Genomic DNA, 23,842 nt, shown 5'->3' with positions numbered 1-23,842 from the left:
CTGGGTGGCAGGCACTGAGGGGGTCACTTGACGGGATGAGCACTGGGTGTTATATGTTGGCAAATCGAACTCCAATAAAAAATATACAAAAAGAATCATTAGAAAAAATTATTTCAAATGTCTAAAAACCCAATACAAACAGGTTTTTTTTTTTTTAACTTCTCAGCAATCCTTCCACCCAGAAAGCATCAGTGGTATATTTGTTACATCTAAAACCACATCTGAAAGTATCCCTTAGGTGATGGCATCTATTTGGCCAAACAGTATAATCTGGAGAAATGCTATATGTTGACTGAGAGGATGTTAAGGGTGGTTGTTTACATAATCAAGTTTAAACATGAAAGCCTCAGAGAAAGTTGAAAGCAGAATCAATATTAGGAACCAAGTTCCCAGACCTGTAAAAACCTTAGGAAGCCTAAGATATAGAAACTTGTCATGCAAAAAAAAAAAAAAAAAAAAAAAAAAAAAACTTTTGTTATGCAACTTTTATAGGTATAGAAAGCTTAAATAACCCCCTTTTTGTAGAAAGCTTAAATACCTTTAATGCTGTAGTCTTCCCAATAATTTCTTTACTTCCCTTTGTGTTTTTTAGAGAAAGTTTACCTCCAGCCTTTCTCCCTTGAGAAAAACAGTAAGTACCAAGTTTCATGTATTTCAACATCCTGATTCCTAGATTCTTCAGAAGATAGGTAATAAGTATAAGGAGATATCTTTACACTTTGGCATAACTTCCTGAATTGCATACCAAAACCCTGTCTCAGAGACTACCCTATTTATCCAAAGGAGAATGTCTAAATTCCCCTAACATCTTGAATAGTAATGTAGAAATTGGAAACTCTGATACTGCAAATACATTCTCTTCAGAAACCTTGTCTCTGGACTCAGGCTTACTCATCTTCTAAAGAGATTAGAGGTTCCCTTTGCCATAGCTCATTAATTCAGTCTCCAATTATTTATGAATCTAGTTTGTGAAGTTTCAAGACAGTACATATTTGTCTTTACCTTCCTACTCTGTTACCTTTTAACATTTATCCAAGTTTATATCAGCATTTTTATAAAATCATGATAAAATTATTTCAGATTGAATTTGACTTTATTTCCTTTAGAGAATACAGATGTCACTGCTGAAACCATAAAGATTCAGGAATCTGAGGAGAAAGAAAAGTATCTTCAAAAGGTAGGCCAATATTTCAGAAAGTCATCTGATTTTCATTAGAAATTCATTATTATTTTCTAAATAATCCCAGTTATTCTTTTTAAATACATATATGTAAAAAATTTCTACTTCTGGTACATCAGCTTGAGCAATTAAAGAAACTTTATTAGAATTTTAATTGAAAATTTAAAAATTCCATTAAATTTTGGCTACTGTCAGCATCAGCCAAAGCCTAAGGATATACAGGAACAAGAGAGTCAGAGGGAAATGGGGGGAAATGGATTCACACACTTTCCACCCAATAAAGCCCCAAACCATATACAACATTCTAAGAACATTGTAACAATTGGAAAAAAATCAAATAGACTATCTTAATAGGTCAAAATTAAGTGATTAAGTGACAGACTCAGAGGAATGAGCCTGTCATCTAGAACCATTTTGACTAAAAGCTGAAATTGAACACATTAATACAGTCAAATCAACTGAACACGTCTCCTTTTGGCAACATCTCTTATTTGCTTTCCCTAACACAGGCACAGACTTTAACTCTGCAATTAATACAGTGATTTATAGGAACATTTTTTTTTTTTTTTTGGTTAATGGATAAGTTCCATTCCTGTAACTGTTCCTGGGCTATAAAAGCAAAGATAGAAGATTCATTTGGGCTTAATGTCTTTAATCATTGGATATACTGGCAAACTCTGAAAGACTTATCGGGAATTCTACATAGATTATAGAATAATGCATTTGTGTTTGCCGACTGCATTAATTCACTTTATAGACTACTGGGGATTCCTCCAAACAAATGAGGTGATTATAAATAGTCAGCATTTTCTTTTTTCTTGAGGATATTAGGCACTCTGTGTTTATACCGGGACTTAATGGGTGGGATGGAGTCTAACTTTTAGTGAGGTAAAAATCATTAAATTCAACTACCTCAACACTTTCTAATTTCATTTTTGGAGGAGATTAAAAATAAAAGATTAAAGAACAAACTTTTTGGGCAGCCCTGGTGGCTCAGCAGTTTAGCGCTGCCATCAGCCCAGGGCGTGATCTTGGAGACCCGGGATCGAGTCCCATGTCGGGCTCCCTGCATGGAGCCTGCTTCCCTCCGCCTCTCTCTCTGTCTGTGTGTGTCTCTCATGAGTAAATAAAATATTAAAAAAAGTAAAGAACAAACTTTTGTCAGTTCTTATCACATTTTGCAAACAGTTAAGACAGTGTGAGTTACAGGTGGATGTTCTGCTGATGGTCTATCATATCAGTACGTCTTAGAACTGGTTTCCTTACCTCAGGTTCTTCTATATTAATTTCTTAATTCTACAAATATTGATTGAGAAGTACTAAGTGCCAAGTACCATACTAGATGCTGGGAATCCACAGATAACATGTGGTCCCTGATCTCAAGGAGTTTACAGTCTGGTGGGAGAGACAAAGTCAAAAGTTATGATACAGTCTTATGATAGATGGCTATGCACATAATACTATGGGAACATGAAGAACATCAAAGTGAAATTTAGGGAATCAAGAAATCTTCCCAAAGGAGCTGAGTCTTAAGGAATATATAGAGTGGACCAAAGACTATGCAGAGCAGTCCTCCACAATGTGCTAGTTAAATTCCTAAAACCCAAGTCCAGTTATGCTTGTCTCCTTCTATATTGGTGTGCTAGGGCTGTGGTTACAAAATACCACAGACTGAGTATTTTATCTTCTCACAGTTCTGAAAGCTGAGAGAGATCAAGATACCATCATAGTTGGCTTCTGATGAAACCTCTCTTTCTGGCCTGTGGATGGCCAACTTCTCACTGGGTCCTCACATCGCACAGGGAGAGAACTCTGGTGTCTCTTCCTCCTCTTATAAGGACATCAGTCCTATCATATTAGGGCCCCAGCTTAATTACCTCATTTAACCCTCATTACCCCCCTACAGGCCCTATCTCAGAATACAGCTACCCATACAGGTACGGCTTCCACATCGGAATGGCAGGGGGCACAATTCCGTCTGTTCATCTACTTTTGTTTTATCCTTGGCTCTCCATTTCTGCAGGACCAAGACCAAATCCTTCACCATGGTAGTGAAGGTCCTTTCCAATCTGACCATAACCTGACTGACTGCTCCTACTACACTTCCCCTTCCCCTGTACCCTTCCTGACCCCAGTGTAGCCCACTCTGTACCATTGGTTCGCAACCACTAGGCTAGGGCACACTCTATATCCTCCCCATATGTGCTATCAAAGTGGTGGAATAGGTAAAGTAATTTTTGCTGAACCTAAATATACACATTATTCTGTGATATCTGCCAAATTGTACATTAAGTCAAGTGGGTCCTGCAATGCAGTAAAGAAGAAGATTCTATTTGTTGAGAGTAGAAGAAGCCCAAGGAAACAGCAAGCCAGCAGGAAAAAAAAAAAGTTACTGAATGTATGTCTCATATAAGTACCTAGGAGAGCTTAGTACAGCATAGTAGAGTGCTGTTTCAGACAAGGCCGTGGTACAAAAGGCAAGAGAATCCTGCAATAACTGGATGCTATAATAGATATCCTCAGATATTATTATGATATATTTGTAACAGCCAGTTTAGTGAGTGTATACCATGTGCTATAAACTAAGCTAAGCAGTTTACATATATCAACTCACATTCTCCTTAAAATAGCCTCATGAGGATTATCCCCATTTAATCAAACAAGGCTTAAATGGTTTTCCAGTTCCCACAAGTGGCGAGTGGCAAAGCCGAGAATCAAAGTCTATATCCTAACTCCAGAGCCCATGAGACTCATTGTATTATAATGATTGCTGGCTGTGGCACTGTCTGAGGCTGCTGCCAAATAACCTAAAATTCAAAACTCTAGTATGAATAAAACAAGTGTGAGAAACACTGCTTCCAACCCTGTGAGACTATAAGCTGTTTATCCAACCTGCAGTGCACTTTCGTGTCTATACCAAAGCGCTCTTCCCCATGTACCTTCAAGGCCTACCTCAAGTGCCAACTTCTCTGTGCCAGGAGAGGTGACCTAGAGACAAGCAGAACGAAGAGCTTCCTGCCACATGCTCCTACAGCAAGTTGCCTCTCTCTCTCTCACACAGTCTTCATCACGGTGATCTGTGTTATGGACCATTGTGTGTGTTTTTGTCTTTCCTGCCAAATTAGGCACCATGGTGTAGTGGACTTCAGAGACAGAGCAAGTTTGGAAATCTAACTCTGCCACTCACTGTTTGCATGACCTCAAACAACCTATTTAACTCTGTGAGGCTCAGCTTCCTCAGATATAAAAGGAGGAATGATAAAAAATAAACAAAACTTCATCGAGTTGATATAACTTATGTGAAGAGCCTGGCCACTACAACAACAAATCAACAGATGCAAATTCTCTTCTCCCCTCTGAGGATGGAGATCCTTTCTTATTGCTTAAGTCCAGTGCCTTTCTGTTTATTGGAACCCACTACATATTTGTTTCTTTAATAAATAAATGCATAAATGAATGAATTAATGGTGAACATATGCTCTATACAATGATATTTCCATTTCCGTTTTGCCTTCCCCACATATATCCATCTGGCAAATTTTTCTAGGCTGATAACTTTTGCAAGCATACTCCCCCAAGCTAATCTATGTGCAAGTCTGCTTTAGGAGCATGTTAGCACATCACTTCTATTCTCAGTTTTGCTTTTATCTCATGGGTCTCTGTGTGGTGGGAGGAAATGTGACTCCCTGTAATTATGAAAACATAGAGTCAATTTTTGGATACTGCCATTTTTCTAAGTCTGTAGCACTTCACCTGCACTGCTGCCATCGCAATTCTAGAACTTTTAGTCTGGTGGCAGAAAATAAGTGGCAATGAGAGGTTCTTGTTAGCTAATAAAAAATGTACAATGATCTATTCAATTTCAGAGAATCTACACATTTTGAACATGTACATTGACAAGTAAATACTCAGTATGATTTTCATTTTATTTTTTTTTTGATTTTCATTTTAAAATGGGAAAAAATATTTTGCATTAATTCTCCTAAGGTTTTTCTTTTACTTTTTCTTAAAACTAATGAAAAATCTAAAAATTTCTTTTCTGTATGTCTTAAAAGTACTTTCATAAAAGCTTTTTCTCCCAACTCATATTGATTTTTTTGGTTGCTGAACTTTTTTTAAACTGTAATGTTACCCTCCATATTGGAATATATTCCAGGTATACATTATAAATGCTTTTGGTTAGTGGACAAAATGCTATTAATCACAACTACTATTTCTTTGATGGATGTCCATGGCAGAAAATCAAAAACAGTTGAGTCTGTCAAGATTAAATGGCTTACTCTGTCCATAAAGGAAACCTTATAGCACTGTACTAGACCATTATTCTTCCTTTGAGAATTCTAAAGTAGTCTGAAAACATTATAATAAATGAATAGTCAGCTAATTTTTTTGAAATCTTAAAACTAATTTGCTTTTTAGTTTTGCCACCTTTAAGAAAGCTCTTTAGCTGATTATCTCTTTATAAAAAGAATTTTAAATAATTCATTTGCTGGGAGAAGGAAGACGAGATCAGAGCAGTATTTTAAGGCATATGTAGAGATGGCGTATTGGAAATAGCCATCTGGAATGAAAGGTCTGACATGAGTGCATACAAACTAAAGATTTTTACAAGAAATTTTTGCAATCTATAGAACAACATCCTCAATACATTCTTTTTGGGGAATGAGGTTTTAATCCATTCTATCACACAATATGTGCAACTAGATTGACCATAGTTTAAGTCATCCTCAAAAGTGAGCTTGCTATATGGCACTTCCATGAACCAGAAGCAAATTATGCTATGAGAACATTCTTAGAAGAATCTTAGAAGCTTCACAATACTTTTATTTACTGAATTATGAAACAGCATGAAAGTGGAAAACTTTACTGTTATCCTCCATCATCCTACACTTTCAAAGTAATTAAGAGGGATACTCATACTCATTATAAATCAGTTTCATAGAGCCAAACCAAACATGTAAGAAATTTCCTCAGTGTCATTGCCATGATGCTCAGATAAAAGAAAATCCTCTTTGGTGCCAAACTGATCAGAATTGGCTTCCTAGACAACCCTAAATTTTCTCAGTAACAGTGTTATCTAGCGTTTTTTCTTTTTAGTTTTACCATCCTTCTCTAATGCAATATTAGCAAAGTTCCTTTTCTCCCATAAAATACATACCATTAGGAAACAGTAGGTTTCTCCTTTACCAACAAAATATACTTAGTCATTTAAATTCCTGTTGTTCCTAATTTGTCAAAGAACTCAAGTAGAAGAATCATAAAAATAGAGCGTGCATTCACAGTAAGAAGCAAATATTTTGGTAGCAAATGATAAGACTACATAAATATGAGTTACTCTTTAATGTTATCTATAGTACCACTTTGTTTTCAAACATTATTCAAACTTGGGAAACATTTTCAGTTGAGAGGTTCCTTCCTCTCTTAATCTTCTTTGTAACTTCTACAATCCATGAAAATATAGTTAGGGAAAGGGATCAAATAGATGAGATCTGGGATCATATAAATGAATTCATTGCCCAAGACAGACCCAGCTGCAGTTGGACAGGGCCAGGTCCCAAAAGCATATTTTCCTCTCCCCCCCCCCCCCCAGAGATCTATGTACTTTATCTTTTATATACATCCACCTTAGGAGCAGAATAAAACATTTTAAACCCTAAGATACAACTGGTCAAGAACCCATACTAATGATCTGCTCGTAAAACATGATTAAATGAAGCTATTGAATGCAGAATGAAGCCCAAAAAGATTATGTATGTTTAAAATAAATGACAAGACAATAGTGGAATAGAGTCTGCAGGTCACAGAACAAAGCCATAGTTGATGAGCATTGTATGTTCTCCAAAGGAAGTGATACCAGGAAAAGGCAACAGAGAGAAATGGAAAGTCATGGTGCCAAGGTTCAAAGCCTATAAGAGAAACCTTGCCATGGGAATTAGCATACAGGGTCAGGGGTGGAAAATAAGACAGGACCACTGTCCCAGAATACCTGGGATACTAGACAAGGAAACAAGAAAGAAATTGGACACAGGGCACAAGACAGTATTCCACATGCTGGAACTTTGGTACGAGGGAGAGGCTTTGCTATAAAAAAGAAAACAAAGTCCTAGAAGCATAAATCCTTCCCCTCAACAATCACATTGCTCAACAGTTGTGTTATTCCCCTACTGCCATACCAAGAAAACTATTTTAAAGCCATTAATATAGAAGAAAAAATTGACCAAGCCAAAAGATGCTTAAAAATCAATTTGGCTCAGTTGGTTGAGCCTTCAACTCTTGATTTCAGCTCTGGATCATGAAATCAAGCCCCGCATCAGGATCCGTGCCGAGCATGGAGCCTGCTTGGGATTCTCTCTCTCCCTTTCCATCTACCCCTTCCACTCACATGCTCTCTTTCTCAAAAAAAAAAAAAAAAATCAATTTACAAACAATTGATTCTGTTAGGTAAAAGTATATTTTCATTGTTACAGTAATTTAGTCATTTATTAGAAAAATTTACCTTTTATTAAGGATAGTATATCTAAACCTTGAAACTTTTATTATAAAGGTTACATTTTTAGAGCACAGAATAACTAAAAACAAAGAAAAAAACCATCATTTTTAATGATGGTTATAATGTTTTATATATTATCTTTACATTCTCTGGAGTTAATGACTATAAATGCTGCCAGTAGACATAATGTAAACCTTGATGCAGGTAAAGACACTAGCCTATAATGTGAGGTTGGATTGGACTTTGTGTAGGTCTTACTTCATAGAGATAAGACTCCACACTGAAACATAGGGTCATGTGGCGCCAGGCTGAATTTTACTCAATGTTTGCCCAAAGCAGCTGAAAACTCTGTAGCCTTAAAAAGAGATGTAGACAAGTTAAGGATCTAAGTTGAAGAGGAAATGCTAAGCCCAGGCAAGAAGGGCCAAGCAAAGCCATATAGGAAAAATAAATCATGAAGACAAAAGTTAGGAGAATCTGATTTGGAAGAATTGGGCAAGATTCATTCAACAAATATTTATTGAATACCTCTATGTACCTAGCACTGTGCTGGGCACTAGAGTCAGATGATGGAGTCCAACATGTTTTAAATACACAAACTCTATCCTTATATGAAACTTGCTGTCTAGTCAGGGAGAGAGATTAGTGAAAGAATTATATATGATGTTAAGACAACATTTAATAGGGCAGTATTTTTTTAATAAATTTATTTTTTATTGGTGTTCAATTTGCCAACATATAGAATAACACCCAGTGCTCATCCCATCAAGTGCCCCCCTCAGTGCCCGTCACCCAGTCACCCCCACCCCCTACCCACCTCCCATTCCACCACCCCTAGTTCGTTTCCCAGAGTTAGGAGTTTCTCATGTTCTGTCTCCCTTTCTGATATTTCCCACTCATTTTTTCTCCTTTCCCCTTTATTCCCTTTCACTATTTTTTATATTCCCCAAATGAATGAGACCGTATAATGTTTGTCCTTCTCCAATTGACTTATTTCACTCAGCATAATACCCTCCAGTTCCATCCACGTTGAAGCAAATGGTGGGTATTTGTCATTTCTAACGGCTGAGGAATATTCCATTGTATATATAAACCACATCTTCTTTATCCATTCATCTTTCGATGGACACCGAGGCTCCTTCCACAGTTTGGCTATTGTGGACATTGCTGCTAGAAACATCGGGGTGCAGGTGTCCCGGCGTTTCATTGCATCTGTATCTTTGGGGTAAATCCCCAGCAGTGCAATTGCTGGGTCGTAGGGCAGATCTATTTTTAACTCTTTGAGGAACCTCCACACAGTTTTCCAGAGTGGCTGCACCAATTCACATTCCCAACAGTGCAAGAGGGTTCCCCTTTCTCCACATCCTCTCCAACATTTGTGGTTTCCTGCCTTGTTAATTTTCCCCATTCTCACTGGTGTGAGGTGGTATCTCATTGTGGTTTTGATTTGTATTTCCCTGATGGCAAGTGATGCAGAGCATTTTCTCATGTGCTTGTTGGCCATGTCTATGTCTTCCTCTGTGAGATTTCTGTTCATGTCTTTTGCCCAATCCATGATTGGATTGTTTGTTTCTTTGCTGCTGAGTTTAGTAAGTTCTTTATAGATCTTGGAAACTAGCCCTTTATCTGATATGTCATTTGCAAATATCTTCTCCCATTCTGTAGGTTGTCTTTTAGTTTTGTTGACTGTATCTTTTGCTGTGCAAAAGCTTCTTATCTTGATGAAGTCCTAGCCTCAGCAATCAGACAACAAAAAGAAATAAAAGGCATTCAAATTGGGAAAGAAGAAGTCAAACTCTCCCTCTTCACCGATGACATGATACTCTACAGAGAAAACCCAAAAGGCTCCAACCCAAGATTGCTAGAACTCATACAGCAATTTGGCAGTGTGGCAGGATACAAAATCAATGCCCAGAAGTCAGTGGCATTTCTATACACTAACAATGAGACTGAAGAAAGAGAAATTAAAGAGTCAATCCCATTTACAATTGCACCCAAAAGCATAAGATACCTAGGAATAAACCTAACCAAAGAGATAAAGGATCTATACCCTAAAAACTACAGAACCCTTCTGAAAGAAATTGAGGAAGACACAAAGAGATGGAAAAATATTCCATGCTCGTGAATTGGAAGAATTAATATTGTGAAAATGTCAATGTTATCCAGGGCAATTTACACGTTTAATGCAATCCCTACCAAAATAGCATGGACTTTCTTCAGAGAGTTGGAACAAATTATTTTAAGATTTGTGTGGAATCAGAAAAGACCCTGAATAGCCAGGGGGAAAAAGAAAACCATAGCTAGGGTCATCACAGTGCCAGATTTTAGGTTGTACTACAAAGCTGTGGTCATCAAGACAGTGTGGGACTGGCACAAAAACAGACACATAGATCAATGGAACAGAATAGAGAATCCCAGAAGTGGACCCTCAACTTTATGGTCAACTAATATTAGACAAAGGAGGAAAGACTATCCACTGGAAAAAAGACAGTCTCTTCAATAAATGGTGCTGGGAAAATTGGACATCCACATGCAGAAGAATGAAACTAGACCACTCTCTTTCACCATACACAAAGATAAACTCAAAATGGATGAAAGATCTAAAAGTGAGACAAGATTCCATCAAAATCCTAGAGGAGAACACAGGCAACACCCTTTTTGAACTTGGCCACAGTAACTTCTTGCAAGATACAACCACGAAGGCAAGAGAAACAAAAGCAAAAATGAACTATTGGGATTTCATCAAGATAATAGGGCAGTATTGATCCAATCAAGGGAACAGGAAGGATTTCTGCAAAGACAAGCTGAGATTTGAAGGAGAAATGGGCATAGGCCAGAAGAAGGGGTGGAGGGAGCAATGGGAGAGCATTCCAGACAGCAGAGGCAGCTCTGCAAAGATCCTATGCTTCAAAATCCAAATCCAAAATCCATTTCAGAAGCTGAATGATCAGTGAGGTAATGCAAAGTTTAGGCCATGGTAAGAACAATGAGAAGCCACTGAAGGGTCTGACACTGGGGATTGATAATACCAGATTTGTTTGCAAAAGTCAGGATACTAAAATATAGAGAATAGTTTCCACTGAAATATGTATGATGGAGCAAAGAATGGATCAAAAGTGGCCAGAGCAGAAGAGGGCAAACCAGAGTGGAGGACATTGCAATCACCCCGCTGGGAGGTGATGGTAAGATTGATTAATTAGAAAAGAGGAGGTGAGTGAGTATTAGGAAGTACAATAGCTAAGTCTTCAATTATACATTGGATATGAAAAGTAAGGCCAAGCAAGCTATCAAAGGTAACTCATAGTACTCTGGATTATACAACAGGTGCCATTCTCTGACACAAGGGATAGACAGAGGTCAGGTGTTACACTGGTATTTTGTTTTGTTGGAGAGGGGCGGGGTTAAAAATTCAGTTGAGACTTAACCAGTTTGAGACTTTAACCAATTCAGTGCCTTTGAGATGAGCAGGTGGAGTTGTTGGATAGGCCTGAAACTCAGGGAAGGACCAGGGATGAGATTTGGGAGTTAACCCCTACACCTTCCTTCCTATAGCCTAATGGGCAGGACAGGAAAGACACACTGGAAATAGGAGGTCAGTGCTATTAATCCATTCATCTTATCTAAATATATATCGATATGATGGAAATCCTGAAGACTCAGTAATTTGTTGTGGAGGACAAGCCTTGGTAATTATCTCAGAGTGAATCATCAATAATATATCATTCAATCACATATACTCTATTGAATTTTGAAATGCAATGTTCTTTCAGGCTCCTGTTTTTCTCAACATTAAAATTCAAATCTCACGGCCTTTTAAAAAATAAGTGCCTTAATCAATTTTTAAAAATCACTTCTTTTACTTTCATGCATTTATTTTGTGTGAAGATTTTAAAATAAGGGCTACACTTTTCTGGTAATTATTATTGGTTTCCATTAAAATATGTGTAGCAGAACTAAGAAAAAATATGTAGCAGAACCAAGAAAAAAATCTATTTTTTTATTCTTCACAATGGATAAGTTAATATTTTATTGAAACCTACATTTAAGAAAAATTGTATTGACTCTCTCTTATGTAATGACTGATATGTTTTCCTCATTTTAGCAAGCTGTCATTTTTAAATGAAAATTATATATGTCAGGGCTATGGGACTTAAGCCAGGATCAAGCAATTTCCAGGAGGTATGAAAGGTGCTGAGATACGCATCTTTGCCCTTCTAGTCAGCATTCTCCTCCAGCTAATAACCCTCTGACATCTTCCATCCACTCTCATAGATTACTGCTCTTAGGTTTATCTTCTGAAATTCCTCTGGAGAAAGCCTTTTCACTGATTATTCGGGCTGTCTTTCAAGGTATATAGTAGATCATTCGAGATCCAGGAGTTCTGTATCTTACTATATGGTAGGTATAATTTACTATATGGAAATTGTAGCATCTACAAATCAGATTTCAACTAACAGGCACAGGGAATGATAGTAAAGCTATAGAGTAAATTCAAAGTGGAGGCATTATCAAAATCAGCAAGCTAGCAGGTAGATACCGCCTTTTGGAATCAAGCCCAGATGTGAGACTTTTTACTGCCAATGCATTGTTTTACCTAAAGTCAATGAGAATTCTTACTTTCCTCAAGTTAGCACTTGTAACGTGGAAGAGAAAGAGAACCTACTGAGGATGACATTTGTAGACTAAGAGCTGAAATTCCCTACTGCTCATATTGGACTCCTAATCATGGGTCTAGAATTAAAACTTAAATTTAGGAGCCTCAAGGAAAAAAGTCAGATAATGTTCTTAACCTCTGTTAAACCACAGAGCCTTGGCTCTGCCTAAATGATATTCTAAATTTGGAATGTAATTCCCATTGAATAGTTAACTTTTAATCAAAAAATCCTATCATAATATTATATTAAATAAGATCTTAGAAAGCTCATCAGTTTAAAAGTACTACTATTGGGATGCCTGCATGGCTCAGTCAGTTAAGTGTCCAACTCTTGGTCTCTGCTTACATCTTGATTTTAGAGTCTTGAGTTCAAGCCCTGTGTTGGGCTCCAGGCTGGGCATGGAGCCTACCTAAAAAAATAAAAGGTACTACTGTGATTCAACTATTCTTTATCCTTTAATATACTTTTTGCAAAGTGCTACATGATACCATTAAATAAACTTTGATCAAAGCTGACCTCAAGCTAGATTAGAACCCTACTCTCTATTACCATAGCACTCATTTTCTACTTAGAATATAAATTTTTCTGAGAGTAGACACTATTCTTGTCTTAGTCACCATGGTTAATCCTAATTATTCTTCATTTTCAAAATGAAGACTGAATGAAGTAACCATTTATCACTCTGTGTGTGTGTGTGTGTGTGCACGCATGCATGTGCACATGCACGAGTGTGTGTTTATTCCAAAATCTCTAGGATGTGTTCAAAGGGATCTAGCAGAAGAACATAGGATATGGAGTACAGAGGCAGAGACACAGGCAGAGGGAGAGACAGGCTCCCTGCAGGAAGCCCGATGCAGAACTTGATCCCAGGACCCTGGGATCATTACCTAAGCCAAAGGCAGAGGCTCAATGGCTGAGCCACCCAGGTGCCCCCACATATGCTATTTCTGATGAATGTTTCACTCAACAAATTTCAGTCATAATCCAAAGAAGAAATGTATTTTTCACATGAGAACCAGGTCTTGAGAAGAAAGGACCTTTCTTTTAAAGTCTAGTGTTTATTAAGAGTTTCTTTTATATAACTGAAGATTAACTAAGGAGAAAGCTTATAATACACTGGAGAATTTGTGGGCAGAGGAATTTGCACTACATACTCAAGGGCAAATAATCTCTTGGGTATCCCTCCTCATTTCACCCTTTCTTCCACCCAACTCTATCCACCAGCTCGTCCAGTAGGCCAGAAGTGGAGGCATCAGTACCCTCCACAGCTGTGCACAGAGGGTACGCAATCTATCCTTCTCCTCTTTTTCCTACTCTTCCACATTTTGAAAACATTAGAAGGAAAGTTTTCTCTAATAATAATAATAGCTACCATTTATTAAATATCTACCAAATACCATGCAGAATGTTAAGAAGTGTTTGCATGATCTTTAATTTTCACAACAACTTTCCTTAGAAATGAGATATCCAAGGCTCAGAAAGTAGTTCTTGGATTTACTTGGATCATAAACCTCTAACCTGTGGATTAGTGATTACAGTTGGAGGGAAGAAAGGAGAAACCAGGAGGGATAGTGAAGGTATTAATTTGCCATTAATCGTACAGCAGAATTGAGATTCAAACCCAAATGTTTGGCTCCATAATCTGTGTGGCCACCCAAGTCATTTGGTCCCTAAAAAACAAAAAACTAAGAATCCTTGATGTGACACTAAAATTCATTAACCATCTACGCGATATTAAATTTTTATATTATCATAGCCTAATTTCCTGGAATCAATTTTTATTCCATAATTGATTTTTTTCAAGAATAGTATATAAATAATATAAATTTTTTAAAAGATTTTATTTATTCATGCTGAGACACAGTGAGAGAGAGAGAGAGAGAAGCAGAGACACAGGCAGAGGGAGAAGCAGGCTCCATGCAGGGAGCCCAACGTAGGACTCAATCCCCGGTCTCCAGGATCATGCCCTGGGCTGAAGGTGGCACTAAACCACTGAGCCACCTGGGCTGCCCTAAATAATATAAATTAAATGTATAAATATATAAGAAAATATTATGTTAAAATATTAAAATTCTGATCTCCCTATATTATTATTTTAAGAATTAATAAATTTTATTACTAAAACCCCTTGTAAATATAATATTCCATTAATGGCCATAATCAAAACACTGTGATTAGAAATGGTTATTCTTTTGTTGTTATAAAAATTTTTTAAAGATTTTATTTATTTATATATTTATTCATGAGAGACACATGAGAAAGAGAGGCAGAGACACAGGCAGAGGCTCCATGCAGGGAGCCTGATATGGGACTCAATTCCAGGACCCCAGGATCATGCCCTAAGTTGAAGGCAGACATTCAACTGCTGAGCCACCCAGGTATCCCTGTTGTTATAAAATTAACAAGTAAATCATTTATCCCTACTAACAAGGTAAATTGTAAGGATTTTTTCTTATCACTGAATTTATTTAGTTATCAAAGCAGAGATTTATTAGAATAGTTGGCAGTGTTTTTGTTCTGGTGACAGAACAAAACTGCCTACAGAAGTTTTCTTATTCATTCCCAGGAAACATGTCCAGGAAGCAGAAATCAAATCATATTTGAAAGCTTTGTTTCTGGTGCATTATAAAACTGGTTTGGTACTAAAAGCCATTATAATAAAAAAGGACCTAAAGTCAAAAGAAAAAAATGCATTTTTTTAACATAAAATCTGTTTATTTTTTACCAAGAAAAAAAGGGCCAGAGGACAAGGTGAGCAGGGGTCGGGGATGATGCTAGGAGCCACAGACTGAGTCAGGTTCTAGAGGTTCCCCAGCCATTTGCTCTTTACCCCACTCTAAAATAAAAAAAAAAGTCTATAATTGGAGCCCTTGGTCAGGTTACACATGCCAGGAGAACTCACTCTACACCATGATGCTGGTGCCTCAGTGCTGGCTAAACTCCAGAGTCAGTGACTGTTCTGACTCTCCTACCGTGAATAAGCGTTTGGTCTGCACCAATCATAGAATAGATGCATCTCTCTCTTCAAGACAAATGAATTTTTAATTTTAATAGTATTTTAGATCTTGTAACTAAATATGTGTCTATTTGTATATTAGAAGTGTTACAACAATATAATTTGCCTATGGCTACCCAGGCCTAGGTGTGCTTTACACACAAAATAATCACATAGTTTTGGGGGTTTTTTAGGATTTTTTTAGGGTTTTAAGATATATCCATTGTTTAATTTCACTACCTAAAACATTTTCTTTTTCTTTTTTTTTATTTTTTAGGCTAATAATTGTGTGTATTAGTGCAATGATATCATTCAGACATTATGCCACAATCAGTTCAACAAAAATTCATGGACTATCATCTGCAAGGCTCTGCTAAGCCCTAAGGAAGGATAAAATGATGAATAGACTCTGAAAGAGTCATGGTAGCAATTATGAGATAAAACAAGGAAAGTAAGAGCAATACCTAAAAGGTATAAAGTGCTATGGAATCACAGTATGGGAGCAGTTAATTCCCACTAAGTACATGTGTAATGGAAAAGCTAGAAAGGACACCAACTCTGAATCCCTATGTTGAAAACATCCGAAGTCCTTATCCACAGACATTATTTTATTCAGTCCCTGGCAAGTAAACAAGTATGAAATTTAGCTTGGTATTTACAAGTACCCTGGATTATTTCTCTTTCAATAGCAGTGGTATACAAGACCTAAAATTCAAGTAAAAGGTAGAAATCCTGTCCCAAAATAAAAACTTCATAGACTTATAAAAGGCAAGATTCATAGGACATGAACAAAATGAGACAAAGCCAAGGCATAGGTGCACCTGCCCCAGCTGCTGATTGCTCCTGCCCTGTATGGGCTCCCCCTCTCAAGTGTCTCTGTGGAGCACACCCAAGATCAGTAGCTTCTCCTGCAGGCATCCGGGCGGAGGACTCCTCCTGAGAAACCACTTAGCGATGCAGCTGCCTCCAAGGCTCTGTACACGCTCTTTCTGCTGCCTCAAAGTCTTGTATCACCATCCTGTCTCTATTGCTCCTCTGGTGATTACCATTTGTAGGAACAAGCTTGTCTTCTCTGGGACATCTTTCTCCCCGTAGATACATACTCACCCTGGTCTGAATTAAGGGTCTCTCTTCAGGTCTTGGATTACATCCTATACCATCTGCATTGTAGCACATTTGAAACCATTCTCTGTAATGACCTTGCAGGCAGGAATTGTGTTGTACAGCCCCTAGCACAGAAATGTTACATCAGAAGTACTCCTTATGGTTTGGAATGTGTCTCCCCTTTAAAACAATACCTTAAAGTCCTCATCCCCAAGACCTCAGAATGTCTCCTTATTTGGAAATAGAGTCGCTATAGATGGAACTAGTTAAGGTAAGTTATTGCTGGAGGAGGGTGGGGTGTCCTTCTAAGACAGCCACGAAAAGACAGAGACACACAGAGAGAAAGGAATGTGCCTATGCAGGCAGAGTTTGGAGTTACACAGCTGCCAGCAAGGGATGCCACAGATTGCCAGCAACCACCAGAGGCAAAGGAGGGCTCCCCTACACATCTACACATCTCAGTGGGGACCATGGCCCTGCCAACACCTTGATTTTGGACTTCAAGCATCCAGAACTGTGAGACAATACATACCTGTTGTCTTAAGTCAGCCAGTTTATGGTACTTTGTTAGGGCAGCCCCAGGAAAATAGCGTAGTACTTAGTAAACTTGAATGGACGGATGACTTCGAATTTTTACCTGGCTACAACAAATCTGTATCTATGCTCAGTTATCTCTTTCTTCTAGCCTGAGTCTAAACAGAGCTCCTTTCATTTTATTTGGCCACTTGAAGGTACATATTTTATTTGTCTGATTCTCAGGTTTTTCTTTTGTCCTCAAATACTGCAGATGCAATTTTCCTTTTTTTTTAAGGTTTTATTTATTTATTCATGAGAGACACAGAGAGAGAGAGGCAGAGACACAGGCAGAGACAGAAGCAGGCTCCATGCAGGGAGCCTGATGCGGGACTCGATCCCAGGACTCCGGGATCACACCCTGGGCAGACGGCAGACGCTCAACTGCTGAGCCACCCAGGCGTCCCCAGATGTGATTTTCTGCCTGGCTTTCCAAAACTGAAAATAACCAGATTTTATGAAAGAATTTTTGGACCTATTTTTGTCTCTTTTTTTATAGTCTATATCTTGAGATACAGATTTATCAATCTTCATGCCTGCAGTAAATTAGTTTTTTACACTTAGGAAAACTTAACTGAGAGTGTCCATGTCTCAATATCGAAGGCAAGAGAGATGAGAGAATGAGAGTCCATGCGTAAGCTATTCAGAGTCGTCCCGTCACGGGTTTGGGTTGTGGCACGCTGTTTGAGTTTGCTGATCTTACCATTTAATGGCAATTTAGTGGGGTGGACAATAGCTGGGGCTTTGTTGTCAAACAGAGCTGGGATCAACGCCAGTTCTGTCATTTCATGGCTTGGGTAAGTTACTTAACCTAGTTACCTCCTTTGTAAAGTGGGGTAATAGTGGTATAATAACTTCTGAGTTATTAAAAGAAAATAATGGCATAATGTACATTAAGTTCTTAGCATGGTTCATGTAGTAATAAAGTCTTAATAAAAGTTTTTATTAGATTTTGGATGGGCACAAGAAAACACCCTTCCACTGAGTATCAAAACCACATTATTTTGTAAACCAGGATTCTCTGGAATACACTGGAAAAGTATGAATCTATCATGGAAAACAAATATTTTTAAATTCTACCAAAGAATACCAGAAGGAAATGCAAAAAAAAAAAAAAATCTACTCTTTACAGACAAAATCTTTATTACTGAGTCAAGAAACTCACCCACTTTTTTTCCCCTTTAAACAGGCTAAAAGGAGAGATGAGATTCTACAACTCTTAAGAAAACAAAGAGAAGAAAGGATCTTGGTAAGACTGAGGAGGCATCCAAATAAATCTATCATTGAGGAGGGAGGGAACTATGGCAAATCCTCAGAGGTTTTATGGATTGTCCCCATAAATCTAAATACTCATGGTCCAGAGCCATCTATCCACTGGTGTGGGGGTAGACATCAGGCACTTTGGTCATCCCTGAGAAATCAAATCTCCAGAGTATGCAGCTCTGCTAGGATAGAAACGAGGTGATGCCAGCAGGTTTGGTGTCCTGTTTGATAAAAACTGTCAGATACTCACATGGGCCACTGCAGTGCTAATCTTTGTTTTACAATGATTGATCTTGTTTACACCATACAAAAACAAATGCTGAATGAAGAGAAACATAATAAAATAGTAAAACAAGAATAGCACCCTATAAACATACAGGTGTACAAACACCTGCTCCCCTGAATGAACCCCAAAAATCTTAATCTGGAATATTTCTAATCCCAGGGTTTCCAGATTTAAGAAGATAGTCTGTGTAAACACTGTGATAATTATACCTCAGTTTTTTTTTTAAGTAAGAAATGTCAGTCCATGCAAGTAAAAATTTTCCTCTTTTGAGTTTTGTTTTATTTTGTTTTTAGAAAGAACTGGTTTCCCTTCCTTATAAGCCAAAAGCCAAAGTACACAAAGCAAAGTAAGTTTAATTTTGTCAAAAATATTCTTACCTTTCAAGATCCCCCCATAGAGAAGCACTTTTTCTCCTATTCCCTTTGCCCCCTCCCCTCAAATCTTCTAAAAACCCACCCACTGTATTTACAGATTTCTTGCCTTGAATAAAACTCCTCATCCACATTAAAGCTTTTGTGCCCACTTGCATAACTGTGCAATAGGCCAGCATAAAATGGTCAAACAGGACAGCAGATCAAGCCTAAATATTTTTTTAAGATTTTATTTATTTATTCATGAGAGACACAGAGAGAAAGGCAGAGACATAGGCAGAGGGAGAAGCAGACTCCCTTCTAAGAGGCTGATGCAGGACTCTACCCCAGGACCTCAGGATCACGACCTGAACCAAAGGCAGACGCTCAACCTCTGAGCCACCCAGGTGCTCCAAGCCTGAATCTTTGTACACATTCCCTTCCCCTTCTTTCCCATTCTGGGCTACACATTCACCTGCCAGCAGTGGTCTCTCAGCCTCTACTCTCCCCACACTCAGTCCCTCACCTGTTGCAATTTAGCAGGCCTTTTAGATTACCAGCTCCAATACCACTAAAGGCATCCCTAAGGTCACTAAATCTAGGTTCATGTAGCAAGAACTTTAGCATCACAGTGAGGGGTTAATTGCCTTATCCCTGGAATAGCACTGGAGCTGGAGGAGGCACTTGGTCCAGAAGAGTTTAAAGGAAACCCGCTATCACAACTTCATCATTAAAGAAGCCCTAATAAAAATCTCTCCATTTTTATTTTTTTAATCTCTCCATTTTTGTATTATGACTGAAAACCAATGTAGCTAACAACCTTAATTTGACAAATAAATATGTGCATGCTGTATTCAGGGAAGAACAGAGAGTAATAGAATTTTTATTCCTATCTCACTGGGTATTGAGGCTGACTCCAGTTAATGTTATCAAAGTAATACTCTTAAAAAACAAATGTGTCCACACAAATTTTAAAAAGTTTTGTAAAGGGCACCTATGTGGCTCAGTCAGTTAAGCTTCCTTCCTTTTATTTAGCTCAGGTCATGATCCCATGATCCCAGGGTCCCAGGAGCCCAGGTCAGGCTCCTTGCTCTGAGGGGAGTTTTCTTCTCCCTCTCCCTCTGCCTGCCACTCCTGCTGCTTGTGCTGTCTCTCTCTTTCTCAATCTGTCGAATAAATAAATAAAATCTTTTTAAAAAATAAAAAATAAGTTTTGGAGGAAGTGAAAAGATCATTTAATCACCTGGCTGTGTTGTCTATGTAATTCTCAGCAGTTTAATTTCTTGCTTTTCAGCCAGATGATTTGAATAAGCTTCTAAGGGTAGAGCAAAACTAGTCAATGGAAAGATGCACTTTCATTGATTCAAATAATGGGTCAAGATTGGAACTTACATAGCATCAGCGATAAGTCTGGGCACCTTAGGTTTCTGGGCATATTTTTACAGGAATGCTCAGAACATTCCTGCTACCACCCCTGTTGATTCACCTAAGAGTAAAACATTATTTCACAGCTTGACGGATAATTCTTTACATGCTTGTCTTTTGTAATTCCTTTTGTATATTAACTTGCCCATTTTCCCTCCTTTGCCAGGAAGCCTTAGATTTCATTCCATTCCACTGGGACATCTTTCTCCCTTGAGCTTCTTATACCATCTGTACCATTTCTTCAACAAATAATGACACCGGACTTTGCAGCCATATTCTATAATTACCTACTCATTAACTCTTACATTATATTTTTTTGAGAAAGAGAGAGTGGGGGGCCGGCAGAGAGAGAGAGAGCGAGAGAGAGAAGGAGAGAGAATATTAAGGAGGCTCCATGTTTAGCACAGAGCCTCACCACCCTGAGATCACAACCTGAGCCAAAATCAAGATGAGACACTTAGCCAACTGAGCCACTGAGGCACCCCTCATATATTTTTGACTTGTCTCTCAACTATTTTGCAAGCTCAATGAGAAATTGGGTCACCCAAAGTGCCTAGCACACTGACTACATGCAGGAATTCAAAAAATATTGGTAACAAAAAATTTTCATTCAAAAATATCATGTAATTCAGTATTAGCTAATTTAGAAGGTGATGCTTTTATACTGTACATTATAAACATTTTTAAATTTTTGAAATATTTTAGACACAATTATAAAATAATTCAATTTTCCCTCTTTTTCCTCCCTCCATCCTTTGTTCACCCAACACCCCCTATACACAGAGATACACCTTTACCATCCTCCTCTAACAGATCTTCTTAGGATAATCCAGGTCTCCTTTAGTCAGAACTAGAAATAGAAAGTATGTTCATAGTAAGGTTTTAGTATCAATATGTTTAGTGCCCACCACAGGAATACTTGCATTTTAAAGGCAGTGTAACTAGAAGGAACAATGGGTATCCAAAGAAATCAATTATCAGTGATAATCAGAAGTGTGAGCAAAATATATTTAGGGTCCCAAACCCTCAAAACACACTTCCCATCATAATGGCCATTCCTCCCACCTGTAAGTTCATACTTGGTGGCAAAATATAATGCATAGTCAGAATCCAAGACAGTAAATCTTTGCTGGGGAGACTTTCCAAAGTTGTTTCCATGCTATATTGTGTTCACAACTACCAAGTTCCGTGTAGTAAAACTGATTCATGTTACTGCCAACAGGAAAGTGATATTAAAGTCAGATAAGGAAGACCAAGAGGAGGTCAAAGCCTTGGACTAACACGCTTGGCACATGGCAGAGGATGGCTCATGTACATCTTTACTTTTGAAACAACCTTCTCTTATGTCAGGATCACTGGGATCACTTTGTTAAAACTGACAAATAAAGTTCAATATGCAGACTTCTAGGAATCTTACCAATTATTGAACATGCATCTATTTTACTTGATGGATATACTGTATTTGATACCACACAATCATCTCTCACATCTTAAACTCTCAAACTCCTGTTTATCTTTTTTTTCCAAGATTTTATTTATTTATTCATGAGAGACAGAGAGAGGCAGAGACATAGGCATAGAGAGAAGCAGGCTCTCTGAGGGGCCCGATGTGGGAGTCAATCCTGGACCCTGGGATCACACCCTGAGTCAAAGGCAGACACTCAACCACTGAGCCACCCAGGTGTCCCAACTCCTGTTTATCTTGTTTTCATCAGAAGGAGGTGTCCAGAACTGCTAAACTGGATCTCTGTTATAAATATCAGATAAACAGGAAACAAGGGCTATTATGTGCCCCAACTTTACAAAGTCCTGAAAACTTTAAAGCCTTCTTGCTGTGAAAAAATTTATATATATATAATTATATATATACTTATTTATATATTTTTATAAATTTTACTATAAATATTTATACTATATTATATATATTTAATATTTCTATATATAGAAATGGATCCATTTTAAAATCCATTTTATATATATATATAATGGATATATATATATATATATATATATATATATATATATGAAATCCACTTTCCAAAATTTGGTTTATTCCATTTCTGGATCATGTCTCTGAAGCCATAAATTATTTCTAGTTCTGTTAATAGCTGGCTTAACATTCCTATATCTTACACACATATGCATAATCTCATTGCCAGCCTACCTCATTTTCAACAGTCATTCCCTTTGGAAAGAGAAGGTGAAGTATTTGTGCCTTCTGTGCTGTGTAACTGGCAGTCTTCCTCAGGGTTGTGCTCTGTTCCAGTGCTCTGCTGAGGCTCCCAGCTCTCTGGAGGACCACCATTCACTTCGCTCTCAGCCCCCATCTGCCACTTCTGGACATAACCCCCATCTGATGCAGCTCCCACCCCACAGCACCCACAGAGGAGTGGGTGAGCCACTGGTCAGAACTTAATCACAGGGACAAACCAAACTGCAAGGGAGGCTGGCAAATAGTCTTTAAATGGAAGATCATCTGCTAGTTAACATTCAGGACTCTTACTAAAAGAAGTGGACAGGGACGCCTGGGTGGCTCAGCAGTTGAGCATTTGCCTTTGGCTCAGGGTGTGATCTCAGATTCCCAGGTTAAAGTCCCACATTGGGCTCCTTGCATGGAGCCTGCCTCTGTGTGTGTGTGTGTGTCATGAATAAAATCTTTAAAAAATAACACAATTTGTTAGAGTCCTTTTTACTTAGCCCCTTTAGAAGAATTGCAAAGTTACACAGGTAAAGGGTGTGAATACAGGACCTGCTCAGAACTGGAGTTGGTATTATAATCTAGCACAATTAAGTTGACCACATACCTTAACAAAGGCACTGTGGGCCAGAGTATCAAAGGGAGAACTCAGGGCACAATTTAATTATTTGGGCCAAGGCAACAGCTTCCCTAAGCTGTAATATGTATTGTGATACTGGAAATACATCATTTTCAAGTGACACTAGGTTACCAGCTATCTGCACACTTACATGTGTATTTGCCCCATCAAACCAGCGCAAAACTCTTAGGTAACATCAAGAGTTAATTGAAACTCAGACTCAGGAATTGCCAAAGGCTACATAGACTTTAAGTGAAGAAAAGCAGAATATCAGATGCCAACTCAAGTGCTTCCCTTACCATGGCAGTCCTCTCTTTGTTTTGAAAACCAGGAGTTTCTAGAAAGAATGCATGTTGGATATGAGATACTCCAACTCAGACATAAGGACGAACTGTAAATCAGCTTGCCATAAAGGTCAGGCCTCATCCTGCTGATGCTGCTTTATTTCGTGGTTTCAGTAGCAGGACTTGTCTATATTATCAGCTGATACTGAAATCGACTCTCCACCCACCCCCACCCCCCCACCCCCCCGCCCCAGCCCTCTTCCTCTAGAAGTGCAGTGGCTCCAGCTGAGACCAAAGCCCAGGAGTCAGAGGCCCCGACCAGGCTTCGGCAGTGCTTCACGGAAGCATGGTGGGGGGAAGAGGCAAGGAAATCAGACCCACCTTCTTCCACTTAATGCTTTAGTTTTGGGGCGGGAGGCTC

At 38.3% G+C, this 23,842-nt stretch overlaps 1 protein-coding gene across 1 annotated transcript in view; it reads left to right on the top strand.

Annotated features, from left to right (window-relative positions):
• Positions 1-21,728, top strand: part of HOATZ (HOATZ cilia and flagella associated protein) — a 31,940-nt gene extending 10,212 nt beyond the window's left edge. The window contains exons 6-10 of the mRNA XM_049109719.1: positions 593-631; positions 1,107-1,177; positions 18,187-18,246; positions 18,840-18,892; positions 21,544-21,728. Of these exons, the coding sequence (XP_048965676.1) occupies positions 593-631; positions 1,107-1,177; positions 18,187-18,246; positions 18,840-18,892; positions 21,544-21,601 (281 nt within the window). The 3' untranslated portion in view covers positions 21,602-21,728. The remainder of the gene's footprint in view (positions 1-592; positions 632-1,106; positions 1,178-18,186; positions 18,247-18,839; positions 18,893-21,543) is intronic.
• Positions 21,729-23,842: the final 2,114 nt, after the last annotated feature.

Source organism: Canis lupus, chromosome 5 (genome assembly GCF_003254725.2).
Source record: "Canis lupus dingo isolate Sandy chromosome 5, ASM325472v2, whole genome shotgun sequence".
NCBI classification, from domain to species: Eukaryota; Metazoa; Chordata; class Mammalia; order Carnivora; family Canidae; genus Canis; species Canis lupus.
The sequence above is the reverse complement of the archived record's forward strand: the minus strand, read 5'-3'. Positions and strand labels throughout refer to the sequence as shown.